Genomic DNA, 26,153 nt, shown 5'->3' on the forward strand with positions numbered 1-26,153 from the left:
ACAACTTCTTTTTCTTTTTTTGGAAAGCAATAACACTAACCTACAGGTACGGAGTCACCATGATGCTATCATTGTCATCTCCATCAACAGTATTGTCCAAATTGCTGAAATAATAAGTCAATCTCGCTGTTTGTGACATGGCAATGTAACCGCGTCTTTTTTTCCAATATTTCCTGGTTTGGGATATTGAATTCTGTGGGTGAGTTGGTCAGCATCCGAGAAGACACGGACCTTATCGAGAATTCCATGTTGGCAAAGCAATGGTCGTGTTATCTAAATCACTTTGTCCTTTCATGGTTGGCTAAGTCAATCTAGACAATAACAAGCTTAAACTTTGTTAAACAATTAAGCATAGGACTCTGGCTTGGGGGAATGGAGTAGGTTAGACTGATTGGAAGCACATGCACTCAGTACAAGACAAACATGGTTTAAGACAAGAACATAAAGTGTAACTTAACTTGGGACGAACCCTTTTTTACAATTTACTATGAATGATGAACGGAAGGGAACCTCTATTGGCTGATCTCTTGGACAAGTTTCTCAAGTGCTTCAGTGGCGAGAGGAATGTATAAGCAATCTTCACCGTCCGAGTTTCTTCTGGTCTTGACCAACTCGTGGTCTTTAAATTCTGTGAGATGAGCATTTAGAGTGATCTGGCTGCTAACTAGAAACCGTTCTCGGCAGATTGTGTACAAGTTGTTAAACGGCATCCCTAGAAGAAGAGGGGAAATATTGATTTGTAATGCAAAAATTATAGAAAATTAGTAACATTCTTGTGATATGTGGTCACTTGCCTTCTTCATTGGGATGGGCTAGCTGATGATCTGCAAGCACTTTGAAAACACTCTGAGCATTTGGCGTCAAACTCTGTAAAACTATCGAAGCTGTCTTCACGGTTTGTGCACTGCCAGTGTGAGCGAGTATCAGAGGAAAGAACATTCCTTCAACCTTGTAGGGTGCATAGGTAGGAACATGGTACCAGTACCAATTGAACTGAGTGTGAACCATCTTCTTGTCCCATACTGACACATTGGAGGAATAGTGTCAAGATCAGGGTTTGACATAATCTGTATACTTGAAACAGGGAAAATAAAAGATTCCTTATATCTATCATATTTGATTGTTTAGCAATTTGAAAGAAATAGCTACAGTTTTTCAAACTCCAATTGGATTGGAATTCAGATGTCGGAGATCATCTCTGTGAAAGCAGCGTTTTCCAACAGTATTTGGGTACACCGACTTAAAAACTAACTACAGAACTCTGTAGGCTGGAATCAATATTAAAACTACCAAGAAATATGCTAGAGCATAGTTTGAACCATGCAACTAGCTAAAAGCAAAGGCCAAAGATCCGGTGGTCCCCATGGCAAAACTCTCTTTTATATTAGAATTATACTATGAGATGATACTTACAGAGAGGAGCATTCACATGATCAATGGAAGCTACCATGCGTATATGGGAGCAAGCTGCGAGTCTGGCAAGATATTGTTGAGTCTCAGAATCACGTAGTCCAGGCCCATCAATATTGTTAACTAAGACACAAACAAAACATTCATCATCCTCCAAATGTGGCCCATCAAGAAATGAGATCAGATCATCCATAGATCGGGTATGAAAGGGTTGCTGGTTTTTAGGAAGATTTTCCAAGGTACTTTTCCGCTGTGTTTTCAATTGATCCCAAAGGAGTTCGGCTAAAGTAACTGCAACCTACAAATTTCACATCCATGATCTGTTTAGCATCACAAAGATTATTACTGATTTTTCTCTTAACGTTTAGGATCCTTATTATGAGGATAAACTACTAACAGATATTATGAGGTATAGTAAATGATTCTACCCTTAGTAGGTTGCAGAAAGTGAATGCTTAAACTACAACCACAGCAAATTACTATTTGACGATAGATTATCTGAGGAAGGAATATTCACCATGCTTTACCAGAACTAGATTTAGCCCAGTCAAGTTCAGAATAATTTTAGACCAGCAATTATGACATTTGGGACTTATTAAACTCCAAATCATCTGAGGACAGCTGATAGCCAATTCCAACAATGAAAATCCAGAATTTAGCTCTGATCATCCTCTAGTGATTATCATATAACTTGCAGAAACTCGAACATGAATTGCACAATCAAGATTGGTGTAATGCGAATAAGAATTTTTCATGTGTTAGATTGCACAACCCAAAATTGTTATTCCAACAAGATATAGCAAATTCACATATTCCTAAAAGGAATTTCTGCACTGACTGTACCAAATTTTAATTGCAATTTGCAAGCACCGGATTTGATGCTTATACAACATGACACTGTATCTCTCTGCCATTAGTACCATCTAATATCGCAATGACAACGTCCTGCTCAGACTTATACACAGAATTCATCCCCGCCAACCAATGTGCAATACCTTCCAAGCAGTAGAAAGCTCAGAAGCACCCTAATAGAATACCAGTATCTTCTGTAACTAATAAGTAGAAAAGGCTGCATGTTAGATGCATTTTAACTCAACTCGTCCCCACCACAAATGCATTACTAGTACCATCCCAATCTTCTCTTCCATTTCTTTACTCCTCAATCAAGATTCAAAAGGACAATATAATCCCTGGTATAGCAATGGGATGCACAAAAAATGCCTTGATTTACTCCAATGCACCAAGACAAAAGAAGAAAGCACAAGCTTCACCATTGCATCACAGAGAAAAAACATAATAAAGTAAGGCGATCAACTTATCATAAAAAATCTATACCTGTTTAAGATTGACAGATTGAAGATACCCATTGATCACAACAACAGAATAATCAGTCAACGCGGTTGATGCAAAGTCTTCCATCAATGCCTTCTTTGACCCAAACCCATACATCAATAGCCCAAAACCACACCTTTTACACATAGGAATGGAAGCATTTCAACTCTCAAGTAAATAATTTCTAGAAAGAAACTCCATTCAAGCAAAAGAAACACCTAAAATTGGGGGAGAACCAGAAAAGGTACCTCAACACAAAGACCCATTCCGAGTATGAACTCTTATAACTATTTAACAAATCATTGATTTCTTTCTCGTGCTTTGGCTCAATGTTAGCATACGCTTCTCTTAGCTCCTGCAGGTACAGTGCAAAAGCTTCATTATTGCCGTAATCTAACAAAAAAGTTAAAGAATCATACCAACGGGCACCATGAAAAGACCTGTTCATCAACGAGATTGATCTCGGAGAGCTTGCGCGCCGATTTTTTGCCGGAACCGCGCAACTCCTTTGCTAAAAAGTAGTTTCTTGAGAACCCGAATTCCTCTTCCTCGATGTCATTGAACTCCATTCTAGAAATGTGAGGAGATGAGAAAGAAGGCAGTTGAGAGGGGGCAATCTGTACAACAGCAAATGCAAATGAGTGCCCTAATAATTTTCCCGCGTTTTTTCATGCTTGTCCTTTTCTTTTTCTTTTTTTTTTATTTATTTGCTCCTTCTCTCTTGGGGAATTATGTTCTCATAAATTTCTTATTAATATTGTATCATGGAAGAAGATAAAAATATATTTGATTGATCTTATTTACTTATAATTCCATTTCCCTATTTAACCATTCAAAAAGAAAACCCCATCTTCTATTTTATTCCATCACAAATTAAATAATATGATATTTTCGTAAAATCAAACTCATATATCAATTATTTATCACTCGTTGTTAGTTATATTTAACTCTAACAATTAATTTCTCTTACATATGTTACTACTTACAATACAATCATCGTATTACCTTCGTGGCTAAAAATGAGAGACAAGTTTATCAAAATAAGTAATGATGTTTTAATTTAATGATTAAAGTTGAGGTTCTATGAAAAAGTTTGATTTTATTAAATCTATATCTATATTTTATATATAAAAGTATGAATTTCTCGTGTGTTTGTTTTCATTGTGAAAAGACGTTTATATCCTTATTTAAATAATATTTTAAATTTTAAAATTAGTTCTAGAACATAAAATTCTATCAACAGAAGATTATTTAAGAGTCTTGATTCCTCTAAACTACTTGGACATTAATGATAAATATATCCAACGAAAAAACAAATACTATTTCTACATGATTAATTTTTAAAAGTTATTTTTAAATGTTAAAAATAGTAATTTAGGCACACTAAAATTTAAAATGAATAGCAGTAGAATAATATATTAAATACCAATATAAATTTCAAAAGTTAAATATATATATATATATATGAAAGAGTAAATATTATTAAATTTTAAATAAAAATTATCAATCTTATTAATTAAAAATACTTTTGAAAATTTTAAATTAGGTGGCTTCTAGCTAATTAATTTTGGAAACAAGTACATCTTTTGTCCCATATGCTACAGTCTTTTTTAATTTAGTCATATTTGTTACGATTTTCACATATTGTATTTCGTAAGTTAAAATTTTCTCAATTTTGATCCTCACATGCTTTCTTAGATCAATTAATAAAGGAATCATTAGCAACTTTTGTAAAAAAAAATTCGTTAATTATTGGGACATTGTCAGTTTAGTTCCATTTATTGTGATTTTCTCGCATTGCATCTCATAAGTTGAAAACTATCTCAATATTATCTTAGCATTTTTCGTACATTTTCTGTCCATTTATAGTTAATTGTTGGATGAGAAATGCATGTAAGAACTAACGTTGAGAAAAGTTTTAATTTACGAGATGCAATTTTCCCGGAAAATCTTAACAATGGGACTAAACTGAAAAAATCTCTAACATATTGGACTAAAAATAAGATTGTTCCTTGATTTTATTTTTATATGAATAGTAAAAAATTATTTTGAGATTGTACTTTAAAAAAAAAAAAAAAAGCACTCACTCGCTTTGAGTTAATGCTTTCAAGAACTACCTACCTAGAGAAAAAAGGAACCGAGTCTGGAGACTGGAGGCTGTCGGCGGAGGAAGGTGACTGCCTGAAATGTTGAGAACGGATGCCGCCATTAAAGTATAACAACTAAATTTTATTTTTTCATATCTGTTGTTATTTTTCTATTTCACTTTCAGCCGATATTTCATTTTTATAGTGTTTTAGTGTGTGTTGGGTATTTCACAACGGTAACAAAATTTGCACATTTACAACCCTATGTACTTTCAATTGGGCTGGCCGATCACAATCTTTTAAATTAAGTTCCAATAACAAATAAATAGACTGAAGACTGGGGCTGTCGGCGAAAGAAGGCGGCTGCCTGAGATGTTGAGAACTGATGCCCCCATTAAAATAGAACAAGTTAACAACAAAATTTTATTTTTTCATATTTGTTGTTATTTTTCTATTTCACTTTCAGCCGATATTCCATTTTTATAGTGTTTTAGTGTGTGTTGGATATTTCACAACGGTAACAAAATTTGCACATTTACAACCCTATGTACTTTCAATTGGGCTGGCCGATCACAATCTTTTAAATTAAAGTCCAATAACAAATAAATAGACTGGAGACTGGGGGCTGTCGACGGAGGAAGGCGGCTGCCTGAGATGTTAAGAACTGATGCCCCTGTTAAAATAGAACAAGTTAACAACAAAATTTTATTTTTTCATATTTGTTGTAATTTTTCTATTTCACTTTCAGCCGATATTCCATTTTTATAGTGTTTGAGTGTGTGTTGGGTATTTCACAATGGTAACAAAATTTGCACATTTACAACCCTATGTACTTTCAATTGAGTTGGCCGATCACAATCTTTAAAATTAAGGTCCAATAACAAATAAATAGACTGGAGACTGGGGACTGTCGGCGGAGGAAGGCGGCTGCCTGAGATGTTGAGAACTGATGCCCCCGTTAAAATAGAACAAGTTAACAGCAAAATTTTATGTTTTCATATTTCGTGTTATTTTTCTATTTCACTTTCAGCCGATATTCCAATTTTATAGTGTTTTAGTGTGTGTTGGGTATTTTATAACGGTAACAAAATTTGCACATTTACAACCCTATGTACTTTCAATTGGGCTGGCCGGTCACAATCGTTTAAATTAAGGTCCAATAACAAATAAATAGACTGGAGACTGAGGGCTGTCGGCGGAGGAAGGCGACTGCCTGAGATGTTGAGAACTGATGCCCCCGTTAAAATAGAACAAGTCAACAACAAAATTTTATTTTTTCATATTTGTTGTTATTTTTCTATTTCACTTTCAGCCGATATTCTATTTTTATAGTGTTTTAGTGTGTATTGGATATTTCACAACGGTAACAAAATTTGCACATTTACAACCCTATGTACTTTCAATTGGGCTGGCCGATCACAATCTTTTAAATTAAGGTCCAATAACAAATAGATAGACTGGAGACTGGGGCTGTCGGCGGAGGAAGGCGGCTGCTTGAGATGTTGAGAACTGATGCCCCTGTTAAAATAGAACAAGTTAACAAAAAAAAATTTATTTTTTCATATTTGTTGTTATTTTTCTATTTCACTTTCAGCCGTTATTCTATTTTTATAGTGTTTTAGTGTGTGTTGGGTATTTCACAACCGTAACAAAATTAGCACAATTACAACCCTATGTACTTTCAATTGGGCTGGCCGATCACAATTTTTTAAATTAAGGTTCAATACCAAATAAACAGACTGGAGACGGGGGGCTGTCGGCGGAGGAAGGCGGCTGCCTGAGATGTTGAGAACTGATGCCCCCGTTAAAATGGAACATATTAACAAAAAAAATTTATTTTTGTTATTTTTCTATTTCACTTTCAGCCGATATTCCATTTTTATAGTGTTTTAGTGTGTGTTGGATATTTCACAATGGTAACAAAATTTGCACATTTACAACCCTATGTACTTTCAATTTGGTTGGCCGATCACAATCTTTTAAATTAAGGTCCAATAACAAATAAATAGACTGGAGACTTGGGGCTGTCGGCGGAGGAAGGGGCCTGCCTGAGATGTTGAGAACTGATACCCCCGTTAAAATAGAACAAGTTAACAACAAAAATTTATTTTTTCATATTTGTTGTTATTTTTCTATTTCACTTTCAGCCGATATTCTATTTTTATAGTGTTTTAGTGTGTGTTGGGTATTTCACAATGGTAACAAAATTTGCACAATTACAACCCTATGTACTTTTCAATTGGGCTGGCCGATCACAATATTTTAAATTAAGGTACAATACCAAATAAATGGACTGGAGACGGGGGCTGTCGGCGGAGGAAGGCGGCTGCCTGAGATGTTGAGAACTGATGCCCCCGTTAAAATAGAACAAATTAACAACAAAATTTTATTTTTTCATATTTGTTGTTATTTTTCTATTTCACTTTCAGCCGATATTCTATTTTTATAGTGTTTGAGTGTGTGTTGGGTATTTCACAACGGTAATAAAATTTGCACATTTACAACCCTATGTACTTTCAATTGGACTGGCCGATCACAATCTTTTAAATTAAGGTCCAATAACAAATAAATAGACTGGAGACTTGGGGCTGTCGGCGGAGGAAGGCGGCTGCCTGAGATGTTGAGAACTGATGCCCCCGTTAAAATAGAACAAGCAAGTTAACAACAAAATTTTATTTTTTCATATTTATTGTTATTTTTCTATTTTACTTTCAACCGATATTCCATTTTTATAGTGTTTTAGTGTGTGTTGGGTATTTCACAACGGTAACAAAATTTGCATATTTACAACCCTATTCTACTTTCAATTGGACTGGTCGGTCACAATCTTTTAAATTAAGGTCCAATAACAAATAAATATTGGGCTTTAATGGATAAAATGAGTTTGTCATAACTTGGACCACCTGTTATTATTTGGCATTTGTAAAATATATCTACATTTTTTTAGGTTATAACTATAATTATGCAAAAAATTTATATAAATTCTTTCAAAGTATAATATATAACACTTTTTCAAAATGATGTATCTATAATTTTATAAATTACAAAATATATTAATATATTTAAATTTAATTTCAATGAATGTTAATATAATTTACCTGCATATCAAAAAAAACAAAGAAGAGTTATTTTGGTAATCAAACAAAAAAAAGAAGAATCCCTATATAGAATTCATAATTATGTATTCTCCACTACTTTGAATTTATGAAATATTACTATCACTAATATTATTGGTTGATTGTATACTTATCACATCACGTTTTATTTCTTTTAATGCTATCTATTGTTATAATTATTATTATGTTAAATTATAAAGGATTTTTATTAAGTTTTCTATAATTACAAATATCTCTTATTATTAAAAAAAAATACATTTAAGCGAAAAAACACTAAAATTACTTAGCATTGAATGAGAAGGCATTGACATCCCACAATTCTAATTCAAAATCACTTAGAAAATTATTAACAGACAATACAACAAGAGCCCCAACATACAAAACGACTGCACATCAATCCATTATGCATCAATACGACGACAACTTTTCACAAAATAAAAAATAAGAAATGAAGATCGTTAGATCAAATGGTCCAAATCTTTACTGTAACTACGAACTTGGGCATTTATAGTTAGTAGTATAAAGTAGTTGGGTTGATGATGCAGAATCATAAATAGATATATAATAAAATTCAGATTCTATTTGATCGAATTTAAATATATTATGTGATTGGTATTGATTTTATGATTTTAGATAAAAATAAAATGCCGAAAAAGGTATATTCTCTCAACGAAATTGAAAAGTCAATCCAAACAAGGTCTAAAGTGGAAATTTCTTTTACAAGGACCAAACCACCAGCACATTTTAGCATAAAAGGTGGGGAACCCTCCGCGCACGTTAGAGACATCCGTCACGTAGCGTAATCACAACTAGAATTTACCCATAGTCATCATTATTTAGTAACTAAACCCCAATTAAAGCAATTAAGTGAAAAAGCAAACAGCGTAATAATGAAAAAGAGTAGATTTTCTCTTAATTGGCTTCATCGCCCCTCCACGTACATTGTTTGATAAATCTGAGACCTGCCCACTGCCCAGCAAAAGAAAGGAATAAAGGGATTGATTGGTACGAAGGATCCCGTTTTCATCCATTTAGAACCGAGCAAGAATCTCCAGAAAACCTTCCCCGAAGTTGCTCTCCTTTGTCTTCGATAAAAAACGCAGAAACCTAGAGGGATATATATATATATAGAGAGAGAAGAGAGAGAGAGAGTGGGAATGAGGTGGAGAAGAAATTGAATGAGAAGGGAGAGATTGGGGTCCGATGGCGAGAGGAGAGTGGGGGCATAATGGAAGGTGTTCATACAAGAGGACAACTATCATTGTTTGTTCCGTCAACATTGTTGTTGCTCTCTATGTGCTCCAATCTCTTTACACTTCTCTTTACATGTACCCGTTCAGTGATTCTCAGTCCAGTAAGAGCTTGTTGCGAATTTTTGAATTTTTCGGGATTTCTTGTCTGCCCTTTTGTTGATTTTGGATTTTCATGGGAGCCCATCAGAGAACTTTGTTAATTTTGGGAATTTCTTAGAGTGAAATGACTGGTTTTTGTGGAAAATCTAGGTCTTTGCGGCACTTAGACCTTAGTGTCTTGATACTGATGATTTTCTTGATGCCCACGTTGTTGATTTATTTATCTTATTATAGTGACCAAATGTGGGACTTTTGTTGTCTGGTGGAGTGTATAAGTAGCTATTGCCTTGTTTAGGTAATTAGAAACTACTGCCGAACACTATGATAGCTGATTAAAGCTTCAAGTTCTGATTTATATGAGTCGTTGAAAGTCATCACCTTTTGATTTCTTTTAAGAAACTTTTTGGCTGACTTTCGGTTACACTGTGCTGAAATTTTGTTCTTGTTACTCCTTGTCGACTTTTACAGCATTTAAGTACACTGCAAATCAGATTAGGAAAATGGAAGAGTCAAATCAAATACGAAGAGCATCAGAACCCACAGAACTTATTAAACTGGTGAGATTTAATGCTAGGTTTTGGAAGTACTCAGGATGATTGTAAATATGTTGTCAATGGTTGTGTTGTCTTCGCTTTTATTATTTGATGACGGGTATCTTGTTTGTGGTTGAAGGTGTCACAGTTAAAGATCAAAGTTTGAAACAGAAGTTGATAAATGAGATCCTAGATAGGTTAAGAAGCTTAGATGCTGCTGCCAATGCAACATTGCAACGAGGTGGGTGTACCATTGATTTTCCTATTTTGTTTTGGCTGACACGCTTACCTAATTTCTTTTTTGTCGTTTGTTGAATTTTAGTAGCATGTGTAGCAATCTAGAGATGTTGACTTGTAAAGTTTTAAGACTCTGTTTAGAAGTGGAAAGATCGTAGATTTGAGTCTTGAGGAATGGCGATCTATGAGTATTTTCAAGTAGGAAGGATTAGGCAAGGGACAGATTGGGATAAGTATGGGAGATCCTTCAAATTTTGGTCAAGACAAGGCAAAGGGGACGGAAGGAGGGTAGATAAATCCATCCATGCTTAGCATAATTTTTCGGTCCACTCAACTTTAGCAGACACAGATGAATCCTGTGGTACCGAACTGCGTGAAAGCTAGTTTTATTGTAACCTTTGGGTCATTTGAATTTATTGATACCCTTTCCTGTCCGTCAAGATAACAAACACATCTTAAATGCTTTGGGGTTCGTGTTGGTTGTGAAATTTAGATTTGTGTGGACACTGTGGAGGAAATACAAATTTAGACACGACGAATTCAAGCGTAACAGAGTGAATCAATAGTGTCACTAGATTTATACATGCTTTAGTACTGTAACCTAAAACCCTGTCAAAAAGCATAGAAGGAAGAAGCAAGTAGATAACTACGGTTTTCATTTTCTGTGATGTACTTTGGCGATAGATTGGCACTTCTTCAATATTTTGTTTCATGAGTAGCTAACTATCTCCCTTCTTACAGAGATTTTCTGCTCTAGCATGACCCTTGATTTGACCATCATTAGACAGTTGTCTCTTATAGAGTTCGTTGGCTTTTAGTATGACCAATATGAAAAGCAGTTAGAACTCAGAAACCTTGGAGTGTAATGTTGATAAGGAAACCCCTCTACTATGGTTCTAGGTTGTCTTCTTTTAATCACTTTATATGTGTGTGACCCAGTTCACTGATTTATGACCCCATAAAGCATGCATAGAAAAGAGTATGCCAAGTCCAGGGTTCTAGAGAAAGCGCATGTTGTCTTTCAAAGCCATATTTTTCCTCTTTTTACATAAGGTCTAACTTGATGTTGAAAGGAGTATCATTGTTATAGGTTTTTTCTTTTCATTTCCCTTTTTTGATTGCTGGATCTCTTGAATTAATATGACAACAGAAACAATAAACAAAAAATTTTCCTTACATTGTGCCACCATTTATACAATCAAACCTCGACTTCTAGGCCAAAAGATTGTTCTTTTGTGATGAATGAATGCATGTGCAGGACTTGTTATTGTTTTTTCTTGCAGAACTGCCTAGATATAAATCAGATGTAGGAAGAGAATCCAAATAAATCACCCAAGTGTTCATACAAATAGTGCAGTGTAAGGCTATAAAAATCATAAGATGATGATGGACAAGGACTGGAATTGGAGTGATAGATATTTTATGTTTGGTTATCATGATTATTCAGAATTATCTTAATGGTCTTGCATTTTTTGGAATTTTTTTTTCTTCCTAAGACGGGTGGTTTTACATATTTCTTTCATGGTATAATGGTTAATAATATCTAGTTTTTTTTTTGTTTTTTTCATATTTAATTGTTCATGTCTAATTGATGTTAAAAGATATTGATTATGGGTCTATGGCTATATAATTTATTTATGCTAATACGCACCTTTCTCTAAAAAGGGCGCACGGCACCATGCGCCTTTTAACAACTATGAGAAGAATTGGACCTTCAAAACTGTACTTTCTGAACTTACAAAGTGCTAGGGTGAACTTGAGCTTGAAACTGATGAAGGCACTTTATTAGGTTAGTTACTGCATCCCCTGTTTCTTTATCTTCTTTAACTATTTGATTACTGATGTTCATATTGATCCATTATTTTATGAACAAACCTGGCCAGAGCTGTGTAATTATGGTTTACGTCTATTATTATTACAAAGGAAAGAAATATGGAGAGGAAAATAGGTAACATAAACAATGTTTTGCCTTTTTGATACCATTAACTTTGCTGCCATTCTTGTAAGTTTCACCTGCATTGTCGGGTATCCTTGAAGACATTCAAATGGAATTATGAATATAATGTTGGTAGGAATGAAGAAAATAAGCTTCAAAATGAAATTTTGAGTCTTAGTTGCCCTTCCGTGAGCCGTTGATGTACTTTAGCCTTTGACATTGTATATTAAGCTGTTTAGTCCTCTGCAACTAGTACATTTCCTCTTATATATCAAGTTTATGTTTCCCTGCCAGGTGTACATTGATAAAAGAGAACTGAATCAAAACAAATCCGAATCATAAGTTATGCTCTTGATCCGAGATAGAAGTGATTTTTGCAGGAGAGAACAAAATATAATGCTTCTAAACAAAAGGTCTAATATATGAAGTCAACTGACTCACATGGAATAGGGGTGAGTTTTCATCAAGCTGGTCGCTTGAGTCTATAGGCTATCTCTCCTATCCGCTTTTCTAGAAGGTCTACTTTCAGACCAGACCAAGCCTTTAGGTTGTTTAAGCAGGTTTGGGCTAGGTCGTTGTTTATGTGCTTCTAGGTCTTAGTCCTGCTAATCCAAATGATTAGACTGAGGACTCGGAATCCTACCTTTCGTTTGGGAGGTAAGTAATAAGGCTTTAGCAGCAACTAGGAGTATCAAATAGTTTGAGAACTTTAAACTAATTGGAGAACACCTAACTCTTTGTCCTAAAGGCAGTTGGTTTTGCACATAGCATGAACATCTACTTTTTGGACATTCTGAATAAGGAAAACTGTTTTCCACTTTTATTTCCCTAAAACATAGAAATCAAAATAACTCAACCAGAACGTGGCTTTTATTAGTGGATATACTGGGATTCACAGACAACTGAACCGCATCATTAGGAGGTTTAATGGAAGATTGACTGATATGATAGGATTAGGTAAGTGGTCATCTATGTGACATGATGGCTTCATGGACAAAAATAAGTAGGATTCCAACACTAGATTCAATATAGCATTGTGAAACTTCACACAATGGAAGGTTGTTTAGATGAGTGTTGTTCCAGAAGGTTGTATATGGTTGGAGGTGTAGTCCAATCTGTGCATCATGATGGTGATGTTTTGTGGCTACGAACTCCTCAAGCCCCTTTATAGAATGTGGAAACTAAAATGTTCTGTGTCAGTGGAACAGTAGTCTTCAGAGAATATTTGCTAATGTTTCCACATTTCTTTCAAAGGGTTGACACAATTCTAAAAGTGCTGAAGGGCACATCTGAGCAGAAGCTGATTCCAATAGTTTGTATTCACTTGATGCCCTTTTTACCCCGCAGAATTGGAAACTTCAGTCCTGTGTTAAATAGTGATCAAGAAATTAAACAGCTTCTTAAACCTCAGCTGATCAAAACACACAAAATTTGTTGATCTTCAAACATCAACATGTTCTCTGTCTCTTTATGCTGTGAGTTCCAGTATACCATTCCACTATTTGATGCCTTTTGCATGCTCTTTCTGTTTAACAGAGGCTATTGATTCCTGGCGCAAGAAAAAATTAAGAGAAGTTAAGAAATTTATTCGCGGGAAGACCTTAAATTCTACAATTTTGCCTGAGGAAGCTGGTATGACCAGTCTATAAAGTACTAGTCGTTTGGATTTATTTTGGCATCTGATATATATAGTTGATATAAAATGTAATTCACTGTAATCAATCTGCAGGTGCTGTTGCAAAGGCTTTAAGTTCTGACTGGGTTGAGTTGTCAGAACAGATTGGTCTCTGGATTCCTATTGAAATCGTTAACAAGGAACATGATGACAAACCTGAGGGTGAAGAGGATTTTGGTAATGCTTGCATTTCTCTGTTATATCTTAAGATTTGTTACTTTCTCAAACTCCACTGACTGTCTCCTTGTTGGGTCTAAATTTTACTGTAACTACAAGAGTCTATTTTCTTTTATGGATTAATTAGATTGATATATGCGAATTGTAGAAAAAGTAAGTTTCTGCTTTTGCCCATTGACAAGCATTATTAGTCTTCACTGAGATTCATTTCCATTGTCCAGACGAGGAAATCTTACCAGGCAGAAAGCTACCTCCTGAATGCCATGCTGAACTTCACACTGATTACGATGGTGCTGCTGTCAGATGGGGTCTTACCCACCATAAGGAGTCTGCTTATGATTGTTGTATGGCATGTTTGGATCAAGCTAAACGTGCCAAACCTGGTGAAATGAAATGCAATATATGGGTTTACTGCCCATCTGAGACTGGTTGCTACTCTCCAGATATTTACGAACACAAAAATCAAGAATGCTGGCTAAAATACGTGAGTTTGCACCCGTTTTTATGAATTTCATTTCCCTTGTGTGTTTGTTCAGAAAAATAAGTCTCGGAACTATCCCTTGTTCTTGGTTTATTGTTTCTGCAGTCAGAGAAGCCGAAATTGAATTTTAAGGACACGTACTCTGAATCATATCGAGACTCACATCCAAAAGCACCCGTTGTTGTTCCATGGGTATCTGGTGTCGTCAGCGTGTGAATTATTTTATGCTAACAAATTGGCAGCAAAGCTGAAGGGTTAGGTGGGCGGCGATGTGGGTTGAGTTCTCGTTTTGTACCACACGATAGTTAGGTTGGTGCTGTTGGCTTTTAAAATTGGAAAGCCTGAGTACCATTTGTTATTGTTGAGGAGAAGATTGAAGACATGCGAAAGCTATTTTGCTTCCATGTATCATGAGAAATTTGTTTCACTATAATTGACACACAAGTAGACTCTAAATCAGATGTTGTATATTAACATTCTCTTTTAATGACACTGATTGATTTTCCTACCAAGTCAGTATGAAGGCACAACAAAAAGCAGTGTGATTGTGTGTGTGTGTCTGTGAAGTAGTTGAATCTCTTTAACATTTCTATGAGTATTAAACACATGTTACATTCAGTTCGTTGTTCATTGTGTGTGTGAATAATCGACCCATATCTCTTATTTTCCGCAGATTGGTATGTGTCATCTAATGGAATTATTGTTGTTGTTATTATTTGTATTACATTTGAATTATTTAACTTATCATTAGGTGTGCGATAGTATTTTGCACGAATTATATCAGTAAATTTTATTTTTGAATAATTATGATTCAAGATGAATAATTTGTGTAGCAAAATGATTTTCATGGTACATAATTCCCTACTTTCATGAATATATTAAATTATTTTCTAAAAATTTATGATAAATAATTAGTCCAAAAATTGTAAATAGAAATGCAATTCTATGAGTATATAAAATTTTGGATGAAAAAAACAAAATATTTTTATTTTATCTTGGTTGATATAGGTATATCATTAAATCTTGCACATGAAATATTAGATCCTCCCAACCATATCAAATGAGTGATGTAAATTAAGTTGATCAATATTACAATAAAAATAAACCCCTCAAATTTTCATTAATTATGGTTGTTCCTTTTTAAGCATTAAATTTATTCTTGTTATGAAAAATAAGTTACCAATATAAGTAAAAATAGATTAAGTGAAATTACCAGTCTGTGGCATATAAATCCCTAATTCATAATGTTTGTCTTATCAAATCCCTAATTCTCCAAATCCTATACTTCTCCCTCAGCCCTTTTTCCCGTGCAGCACCTTCACGTAGAGCAATCGTCTCTCGTGGTCTCTGTATCGAGGTCTGCTCTAATCTGGGCTTTCTCCTCTACTTTCTTCGTTTTTGTGCTCACAAGTTCTTGTGAAGCTGGTGAAAACTGCGCCACCATTCTCGTTTCCATTTTGGTTGTTTAATTCGATACTTTGAACAATTAATATGTACCCTTTGGACCATCCAAAGAATATTTTAGGTCTTGAATGTTTTTCCTTTTGTTGTCCTATTGAGTACTATTTTCAAGATGTTGCATGGATACGTGAAATGTCTAAATTTGTGATAATATGTATACTGTGATTTGTGAAGAATAGGGCTTTGAGTAAGGTTGAAATCATTGATGATCACTAGATGTGTAGTATGTATTAGACTTACTAATATGTTGCATAAGTTTCATTAATCCTGTGGTTGTTATTGGAAACAATGCATTGGGTTTATCTTATTCTGCGATGTTGAAATTTATACAAGTTTTGGTCTAACAGTCTTACAGTTTGAATAATGATCAATTATGTCTAGTATTCATGCAGTATGATACAAACATGGGCAATGATGGTTAGTTCCCTGTTTTCATATTTATGATTAAAATTTCTACTTTTCATTTATTTTAGACTGTGATAGAGACTATACTTCTTTGAAATTAGATACTCTGTGATGTCTTGATTTGGGTGTTTTAGCATATGGTAGAGATCTCTTTCTTCCATGAAGTTTTCAAGCCTCTTCGTTTTTAACAGTCTTGTCTTTACTCCTTTGGGATTGGTTGAGTTGAATGGAAAAGTTTCAATTTTTTGAAAGTTTGTAACAGCTTTTGGTGGGCGTTTGGGTTTGATAGGCAATATGACAAAGACTACCTTTGTCAAAATCAGAAGCCACCAAAGCTCACTTCTTCATATCGCCTTCTCAAAAATCAATATTTTCAAATTACTTTCTGAAGGTTGCAATGAGAGTGTGGTTGATCTGATTTATAGTCCTTATCCATCACCATTTATATCTTAGGCTGTGAAGAAAAGCAGCTTTGAACTTTGTTTTTAGGTCCTAATAACTATTCTACGTGACAAATCTGTGGCTGGAGTGAGTGCGCTGGCTGTCCAAGATGCCTGGTCACACACAATCACTTGTGTGGATGTGTGATAGTAAGAGCCCAGTTATCAGATGGAGTTTGTTAGGACTTAGTAATAAATTCAAATGGTGCTCTATTCTCTTATGTTTTCTGGTGGAATATATAGTTTTAGCAGTTAATGAGGCTAAGTTAAGCAACAATACTTGATGTTCACTCATTGAAGAATGTCGTCTTGTGTCACTTTTAGCATTGTTTTTGTATATCTGTTCTCCTGCTTGTTGAATTATTAATCGAACTTAATGTTGATGCTCCTGCAGCATAAAAAATTTAGACGCAAGATTGGTCAGTCATGATACTGAGCAATAATTTAAGCCAGAAAACCCATTATGAGATTATTGGTGTGAAGGAAGATGCCAGTCTTGAGGAAATCCGTAAAACTTATCGATCTTCCATTCTCAATTATCATCCAGATAAGCTGCAGAAGACATGTGAAACATCTAATCCAGAACCTGAATTGCAGAATAGATTTTTAGAGGTGCAAAGGGCATGGGAAACCCTAGCCGATCCAAGATCACGAGCACTTTATGACTGTGAACTGCGAACAATGAGACAGGATGCTGTAACTGCAGATGATGTCAGCTTAGAGGATATGACTATTGAAGATGCTGGCAGCTGCTTTGAACTTTCCTACTGCTGCAGATGTGGTGATTATTTCTCAGTTGATTCTCCCGAGTTAACTGAAATGGGTTATCGGTTTTTGAGGAATGGGAATAAAATTTGTTTACAGACCCCAGGATCTTTACCCACATCTGTCATTCTACCATGTGGGTCTTGCTCCCTTAAAGTCCGGTTACATATTGATGCCAATATTACACTCCAGACTGAGTAGCTGATTTAATGTCCTCATTCATTCAATTTGCACTTTAGCAGGTGGTATGGTGCTTGAAGTGCGTTTTCTTGATGAATGATACCATTATTTCCTTAAATCATGAGACTGAGTTTCCTAGTAACTTGCTTCCTTCCTCACTGTCTTCGTGTATAATGCCATAATTACACTGCTCCCGTCAAGTATTATTTGACGTTTTTACCTTGAGTTCCATGAGGGAGAAAAACGTTAGACTTACTAAACTTCTCAACATGTCTAATGCTACAACTTTTTCATAATGTTTGGATTTGTTTCTTTGAGTGTTTTGTTGTGTTTTGTGGAGATAGAGAGAAAAAAATAAAGATAAATAAGTGTGTGTTAAAGATAATATGCATGTTTGGATTTGTTTTTAGAGATAATTTAAAATAAGTATTGTATGTTTAATGTTGTGTTTTTAGAGACAAAAATTACTATTCATTGTCAAATCATGCCTTATATATATATTTATATATATGTATGTATTTGTGTTAAAATAGTTTAAAACACCTAAATAAAATGTTTCTGAAAAATGGCAATCATTGAGTATATTTTGACTTGTCTCGAAAATAAGTTGAAAATGAAAATAAACATAGCGTTGAGATTTTTGCCTACACGTTTCTTCTCCAAGGAAATCCAAGATCCCCGACTTTAGAGTTAGAATTCCGAAAACCCAAAAGAGAGAAGTCAAAAAAACAAACTGAAAACAAACCGGGACAGCTATAGTTTGATACAAAATTTTCTACAAAAGATTGCGTATTTAAATTTGGACACGTGTGAGTTGAGTTTGTGTGTTAAAAAAAAAAAAAAGAAAATTCCAAAGTTTTTCTTTTAATTTATTTTTTCGACTTCATCCAAAAAAAAAAAGTTTTGACATAATTTGTGTTTCTGGTAATGAGTGATGATTAGTCCTCGTTCACAAGTCACATCAAGTAGGTGAATTCAAAGCACACCAATTTCACTTGTGTATTTAATGTTGCAAAAGATAATTATTCTCTCTCATGAGGTTTTATGCAATTATACTTAAATCTTTTATAGTTTGAAAAATTATATTTAACACATTTGAGATATGCTTCTATCTAATAAATTAGTTTTTTCATTAGTCAAAATTTATTAAATTTGTTGATATCAATAGAAAATTAAATGAAAATTGATATATATTATTGATTGATTTATTACTAATCTATTATATACAGAATAAATAATTTTTTTCGAATTAAAAACTCTTATAACATGAAAATATACCTCCTCATATGCATTAATGCGTGAAAATATATGAGGGTAATTTGATCATAAAAAATTATTTGACCTAAAATAAGTCAGTGATAAGTTAATTAGGGGTAAATATATATTTTTTATTTTTTATTTTGTTAATATTAGCAAATTCGATGAATTATGACTAATGTGAGGACTAATTTACTTGACGAAAGCAAAGTTCAAAAGTGTTAGATGTAATTTCTCAAACTATATAAATCATATGTGTAATTAAAATCAACCTCAGGAGAGGAAATTTTAATTATGCCTAATTATTAAAGTACCTACCATTATTATTGATACAATAATTAATAATGGGAGCGCAAAACCATAGCCAGGCATTCATATTTTAGAGAAATAAAAGCAGAGCATATTGGAGAAAGGGACAGAAAGAAACATAAAAGATGAAATAATACAGAAGAGAGGATAATTTACTGAAATTGTGAGAGCAAAAACAAGACAGTTTGAGGAACATACACTGAGTCCCACCTCTGACTGAAACCTGACCAGTTTACATAACCTCCATTTCCTCAAAGGTTTGTCTTCTTCCACTTTCTTGGATTCAATCAACTGTAGCAGCTCATATGTGGTTTTGATGGGGTGCAACCATGTGTTTGAGTTTTATAATGTAAGAAGTATTTTGACTCTTTGTTCTTCATTGAATCATCTGGGAAAGTTTTTGAATGTTTCTGGGGAAAAGTTTGGTGGGTTTCAAGAATTTTCTGGTTTTTTGCAACTGGGGAAGCTCAATCACCGTTTTCTTTCTTAAGCAATGAAGGGTTGAGAAGATGATATGATGAATGGAAGATATGTGGTTGAGATGTGTGATTTTTAGGTTGCTTACTAGTACTTTTTTTTGTATTGTTGCATTTAACTTAAATTTCTACCATTTTTTCAATTAGGATAGAAATCTTGAAAATCTGAATATTTCTAAGGTCCCATTATTTTCTTATTGAGGTTTTCGAGAAAAGCTGTAGAGTTTCTACTGACTTGGCTGAAGGATTTTGATTGTTCTGCTCATTATGTTGATTTCTTAGATGAGTCAACTGTTAGATATCAGTGGTTGAGATTGGTTTTGTTCTCAGTGGATTGTTCATTCGGCTTCAATGTGTCTGGCTGCTCTTACTTGGCAGACCACTGATCTTAACTCAAACCTCATTGCTATTTGAATCCATCAATACTTTGATTATGAAAGAATGTTTTATTGCAATCTTGGTGAAGAGGAGACATTTCATTACTTGAACATTACCATTTTTGTTGCTAAGAATACCAATTTTTCATGTCTGCTTGCAGGATCAATCGCGCTAAAGAAGAAGCAGCTTGTAATTCTTGGTGACAATGTGATGTTAGACTATATGTTCTCATAGAGAGTCGTTTTCTGGCGTCTTTGAAGTATTGGGGAAAATGGCTGCTGGAATACCATTGATTGCCGTTGAGCACCAGAGGCTCTTGGTTTTGTGATGATAGGCTATGTTAAGTGTATAAAGATGAGTTCTGCAGAAGAAAAGCCTAAGTGGACTGTGTTTGAAGAAGTGAAGGATATATCAGTAGCTCCTGAGGCACTTATGGCTGATATAAATTCTGCCATTGCCGCCCTTGAGTATGCCCGTGCTGCTACTTTCTTGCAGCGTCCGCCTCCTTCTGTATCGAAACCAAAGACACTAATAAAGAGTTGAGTTCTCGATATGATGCTCAAACTTAGTTGTGATACATTTACATTCCTTAAAGCTGTGTCCTAAAGGACCAGTCATACAACTTTGTCATTCCTGTTTTCTGTTCTTGGTAGTAAAATTGTCTGCTGTTGTAGAAGGACCTTCTTTTGATAATAGAAATTCTAGCATTTTGTTTGTGCCTTGAGGATAAAAGACTTGACATCCAAAGCTTTGCGCAGAAAGAGGAGCGGCTTGTTACTATGTTATGCTGCTGGAATCCTAGACCGGATAAGTGATTGAGTAGTAAAATCAAGAAATGTAATAACGCTTGTAATATGATTGATTTGATGTGGTTAAACCTAGTTTGAATAAAACTTTTCCATTATGCTCTCTGAGTTTCGTATGTGTTGATGATGATTGGCGGAAAAAATTCTAAATTTTAACATTTACAAAACGTAGATTATTTCATTTGAATAACCTAAAAGCGATTATATCTAGTCCTCCCAAACCAGAAAAAAATTAGTATAAATTTTACTTGGATTATAGAGCAAGTGAGAGTAAAAGAAAAAAATTGAAAGGGGAAGCCCTCACTTGCAAAGTGATGATTGTTCCCTTCTACTTAAATTAGGCATATCATCATTTTCACACAAATTGGCTAAGTTAGGTGACATTCTTTTCAGAGGCTGTCCTTATTCTCCCATTTTCTACATGTGGAAACTTAAGGTTGCAAAAAGTAGTGTAGTAAGAGGTAAGAACATTGATTGCTTGATGTTGTTGTGTTATTGCATCTTAATCTTACATAAAAGGACAAAGTATTAATTATCACTAGCGGAGTTTAAGAGCACACATTAAAAATGTTATGATTGATCACTTTTCAAATTGTGAATTCAATCAAATTTATTTAAATAAAAAAATTTTCACAACAGCGAGTCATGGATAGCATTCACGAATCAGCCTTTATTTAAAAAAAATAAAATTATGTGTTGTCCACGACTCGACATAAATTTATTAATATATTAAAAAAATATTATTTTTATATATATATTTTTTTAAATAATAAAAAAATAATTAACCCTAAGTTGGCCGGTGAGAGACTCAATTATAATACTCGATAATCAACAAATGTGCCGTAAAGCTTGTATTCTGGCAATTAATCCGCTGAGTGTCCCGCAAAAACTTCTTAATTTGGATAGTAACAAGGAGACGATCATCAATTATCAAAAAGACAAGTAATTCTCCATCTCCCCAACATTCTTATCTGCTTTTTAACTTAATCTTCACCCCAAAGACATAATATCATAGGATGAGAAGCCACTGTCAAAACAGGATTTCAAACACTCACAATCTACAAATGTCTCTTCACCCACACAAACTATACCAAAATTCCTTCCCATCATGAGCATTTTTTACCAAGAAAAGCCACAAAAGGAATGCAAATGCCTGCCTTCATCGCTTAGGGATGCTTTCTCCAACTGCCATTCTTTCCCTGCTCAACTGCCTGACTCAACTCAAGATCAAACAGAAGAACCCGTCGGCGATTTCGACGAACAAGATGAGGTAAACATGAAAGTTTCTACAGACGACGACTACCGTCTGTAGAATTATAACACGTGAAAATCCATGTCGAACCATATGTTACCTTGATATTAGATCATATATTCTTTCCTTCAGGTGTTTGTTTCCGTGATCATAAGCAAGTACATGGAGTCGAAAAGCAAACGAAAGTCGAACGTTGCAATAGATAGCAGCTCCAACTGGGTTCTGTCTCCACCGGCAGGGGTTTTAGTCATCAACGCAAAAGCAGGGAACAATGTAGGTGATGAGGACAAAGAGGAGTATTTCACTGCCAGGAGTTGTCTGCCCCGATGCTCCAGCGATACGAGCTTCGATGCTTTCGACTCTGCCATGACGTGTTTTTCTCGAAGCTCGAGCTTGGACAGGCTCGACTTCCAGGATTTCGACTCGAGAAGAAGGTCGATCATCCAGGGTCTTGTTCATTGTGAAGGGTGGCCGTTCGGGCTTTGCAAGAAGGCCTTGTTGCTTCCTCCCCTGCCCAAATCTCCAGCTAATTCTTGGTCATGGAGTAAGACTGGCAAAATGTTAAAAACACATGGATGATATTGTATCTATAAAAATTTTCCTTAAATATATAAGCGATGAATTATATGTGCATGAAAATGAAATAATTTAAAAAATATATATGATTGATGCAGATTTAACCGAGTCGATTTCCAAATGCAATTTCCCAAAAGGGGGAAGTATGTATCTTCTAGTGTTGTAATTTTTCTCTGAGAACGAGATTTCAAGAATAGTGTGTTATTTTCTTTTTTCTCCCAAAGTTTATTTCGAGGAATTATTGGAATTATTTGGATGGTTGTCGTTATTTATTTCACTTACTGCACAATGACCCAAAAAAACAAAAAAGATAAAAACCACTGCAAACGAAAAATTCACAAAAATCAAGTCATATATTTATTTTTAAATGTTGTTATATCTTATATTTCATTTATTATATTTATGTATTGATGTGGCTTAAGTTTTAAGTAGTGGCACCCTATTGAGGCATTGTTCGTTTTAAGTTCATATGATTTTATCTTGAAAAGACGCATCGTCGGATAGAGAAGATTTTGGAATTTATAAGCCACTCAAGTTCCTTATCTGCAATCAATGTGGGACGTTTGTCTACATCATCAGCCCCTAAAAAAACTTGGAACGAGCATGGTTATACCTACAGACAACGTCAAATAATGTAGTTTACGATTCAATCGGTGCTTCGTTGCAAGAAGTATTATCCACTCATATGGCTTTGTATGAGTTTCATGATTTTATCTAGGGAAAAAATATTTTAGAATTTATAAACCATGCAATATTCTTGTATACAATTAATGTGAAACGTTTACCTATATTATATATATATATTATACAAAATGCTATAATATTGATTTATATAAAAAATTGAAAGAATTAAATAGAAAAAAATAGTTGGGTGATTTAATTTTAAAAGAAAAATAATAATAATTTATTCCCAATAGTATAGAGAATTATGAGTGTCCACATCCCCATCCCCATCATAACCATTTACTTTAGATAAAGAAAAAAAAATTAAAGTGATTAGGCCCCAAATTTTGACCATAGAAAGATGGGTTTAATTAGGGTTCATATTTTATTGGAGCATTGAGTGTAGAGCACCACGGCATCTACGCCTATTCTCAAATTTTTAAGACCCTTATTATCGTTAAAAAAAAGATTATAATAATTCCATTGACTAACTGACTAATCCCACTCTATATTTGATTATAATTACCTTAATTTCAGATGGTCAGCAATGCTTTGTTTTATTGATTAAAATTGAAATTTTATAAATAAATTCCAAATGATAGATTCAAAATTTTCAAATATGTGAGTATTTTTTTTTTATCTGACATGAATTTATTATAATTTATTTTACAATTATTTCAATTAAATCAATATATTATTTAATATAATAATATATTTGCTGTTTTTATAAATATATATATATCATTTTATTTTATTTTGTTTAAAGTTGAAGCGATTGTAGTGGTGCATCAGCGTATATATGTTTGTTGTCATTTATTTGGACCGTCGTTTTCGAATTGATCATATTGGATTTCTTTATTCACATGGTCGTCACTGAATAATTGAGTATATAAATTGTTTATCATTTTCTCTTTTTTTATATTTGTAATTATATTTAATAATCTATTTGTCATTTCTTAGAGTAAAATCCATTTAGTCAAATATCTCATCGAGTAGATAATTAATTTGAGTCCATATATTTTATGATTTTGTAGCTACATATTTAAGATCATGACTTTGAATTTCACTAAACGTATTTATTTTTATATCATTTTATGTGAATTATTATAATTTATTTTATATATGTATTAGTCTAATCGAGAGTTATTATAATGTATTGATTAATTTATTATTTAATTTTTAAATATATTGATATATGTATTTTGTAATTTATTATTTAATGTTCAGAATATATTGATATATGTGTTTAATTGATTCAATATATATATATATATATATATATTATTGTGACTAATTTGAACGCAGGAAGCATAAGTCCAGTCTATATATGGGCAGGCCAAGTCTTCTCTGCTTCAGTTTGAAACTTCTGCACCACTTTTGCCAATCTCTCTTCTCACAAACACAGACACAGAAACATAAATGGAGACAACCTATTCAAAACCCGTCCTTCACGATGTCCCACCATACATAAGAGTGTACGAAGATGGAACCGTAGAGAGACTCGTCGGCACAGAAACAGCACCGCCAGCTCTCGACCCCAAAACCGGAGTTTCCTCAAAGGACGTCGTTTTCCTCCCGGAAACCGGCGTCTCCGCCCGTCTCTACCTCCCCAACGCCGCCGCCCACAACCACAAGAGACTCCCATTGGTCGTCTACTTCCACGGCGGAGCATTCTGCATATCTTCAACCGCTGACCCCAAGTACCAAGAAATGCTCAACGTTCTAGTAAAGGAGGCCCAAGTCCTCCTCGTTTCAGTCGACTACAGACGGGCCCCGGAAAACCCACTTCCGGCAGCGTATGATGATTCTTGGGCAGCCCTTAAATGGGTGGCTTCTCACATGAAAAAGGATTCCGGCAGTGAAATTTGGGTCAGGGAGTTTGCGGATTTTAATAAGGTTTTCTTAGCAGGGGACAGCGCTGGTGCCAATATCTCACACCACATGGCAATCCGGGCCGGGTTACCGAACCCGGAATTAGGAGAACTCAAGATCGCCGGCATTCTAATGATACATCCATACTTCTGGGGCGAACAACCCATCGGAGTGGAGGCTGAAAATCCGGTGTTCAAAGCGGTGGTTGACAAGTGGTGGCGATTCGTCTGCCCGTCGGATCTTGGGTGCGATGACCCGTTAATCAACCCGTTCGTGAGCGGAGCCCCGAGTCTTGCGGGTCTGGCGTGTAGGAGGATTCTTGTTTGTGTTGCTGGGAATGATGTTCTAAGGGAAAGGGGAAGACTTTATTACCAGTCCCTGGTGAAGAGCAAATGGGAGGGGAAAGCAGAGTTCGTGGAGACAGAAGGGGAGGACCATGTTTTTCACATCATGGATCCCACTTCTGAAAATTCAAACAAGCTCATCAAACGTTGTGCGGAGTTCATCAATCATGTGTAGAATGATGTCAGTAAGTTTCCATTGTCCCATCCTTCTAAAATCGTTTCCATTGTCCCATCCTTCTAAAATCGTTTCCATACACCTGTACCAGAAAATAAGAAATGGATCTTGTGATCTACCAGTTTATTACTGCTTATCGTTATCTACACATATCATCTCTGTTCCCCCCCCCCCCAAGAATTAACATATATCCTTCAAAAACATATAATAATATTACAAATACAGCATGTTATCAACAATTATCTAACAAATACCTCTTCATAATAACCCATTATTTGAGTAATCTCCACAGTCATAAGCCGTTTACAAAGTATCAATCAACAAAACCCTTACATCAACAGAGGCTGTTAAATGCGTTGGGTCCACATTCCGTTATGCAAAACTTGATAAACTATCGACCAAGAATAATTTTGCCATACTCATATTTGAACAAATAATGAATAGCGTAATGATAGCTA

General features: G+C 34.6%; 5 protein-coding genes and 1 long non-coding RNA gene across 7 annotated transcripts; 5 read left to right on the forward strand and 1 right to left on the reverse strand.

Annotated features, from left to right (window-relative positions):
• Positions 365-3,410, reverse strand: LOC105159178 (origin of replication complex subunit 2). Its single transcript, XM_011076147.2, has 6 exons — positions 3,183-3,410; positions 2,991-3,097; positions 2,746-2,878; positions 1,414-1,708; positions 795-1,022; positions 365-712 (listed from the first exon to the last, which is right to left on the reverse strand). The coding sequence occupies exons 1-6, from the start codon at positions 3,309-3,311 to the stop codon at positions 513-515; spliced, it is 1,092 nt and encodes a 363-aa protein (XP_011074449.1). The 5' UTR covers positions 3,312-3,410; the 3' UTR covers positions 365-512.
• Positions 8,799-14,863, forward strand: LOC105159179. The gene is given in 8 exon segments (XM_011076148.2): positions 8,799-9,299; positions 9,766-9,854; positions 9,970-9,984; positions 9,987-10,071; positions 13,540-13,635; positions 13,733-13,855; positions 14,077-14,339; positions 14,442-14,863. Coding segments are annotated over 8 exon segments (933 nt in total). The 5' UTR covers positions 8,799-9,148; the 3' UTR covers positions 14,553-14,863.
• On the forward strand, positions 15,566-17,708 carry LOC105159180 (DPH4 homolog). Of its 2 annotated transcripts, none has more exons than XM_011076150.2 (2): positions 15,566-15,761; positions 17,037-17,708. In XM_011076150.2, the coding sequence occupies exon 2, from the start codon at positions 17,069-17,071 to the stop codon at positions 17,606-17,608; it is 540 nt and encodes a 179-aa protein (XP_011074452.1). In that variant the 5' UTR covers positions 15,566-15,761; positions 17,037-17,068; the 3' UTR covers positions 17,609-17,708. The 2 variants fall into 2 exon arrangements, with proteins under 2 accessions (XP_011074452.1, XP_011074451.1); XM_011076149.2 differs by having other exon boundaries at positions 15,566-15,693.
• Positions 19,219-20,721, forward strand: LOC110011738. Its single transcript, XR_002286808.1, has 2 exons — positions 19,219-19,410; positions 20,168-20,721. It is a non-coding gene; the product is annotated as an uncharacterized LOC110011738 (long non-coding RNA).
• LOC105159181 lies at positions 21,791-22,857 on the forward strand. The gene is made up of 2 exons (XM_011076151.2): positions 21,791-22,083; positions 22,198-22,857. The coding sequence occupies exons 1-2, from the start codon at positions 21,922-21,924 to the stop codon at positions 22,642-22,644; spliced, it is 609 nt and encodes a 202-aa protein (XP_011074453.1). The 5' UTR covers positions 21,791-21,921; the 3' UTR covers positions 22,645-22,857.
• Positions 24,633-25,843, forward strand: LOC105159182 (probable carboxylesterase 2). Its single transcript, XM_011076152.2, has one exon. The coding sequence runs from the start codon at positions 24,724-24,726 to the stop codon at positions 25,693-25,695; it is 972 nt and encodes a 323-aa protein (XP_011074454.1). The 5' UTR covers positions 24,633-24,723; the 3' UTR covers positions 25,696-25,843.

This window comes from Sesamum indicum, linkage group LG3 (assembly GCF_000512975.1).
Source record: "Sesamum indicum cultivar Zhongzhi No. 13 linkage group LG3, S_indicum_v1.0, whole genome shotgun sequence".
Classification (NCBI taxonomy): Eukaryota; Viridiplantae; Streptophyta; class Magnoliopsida; order Lamiales; family Pedaliaceae; genus Sesamum; species Sesamum indicum.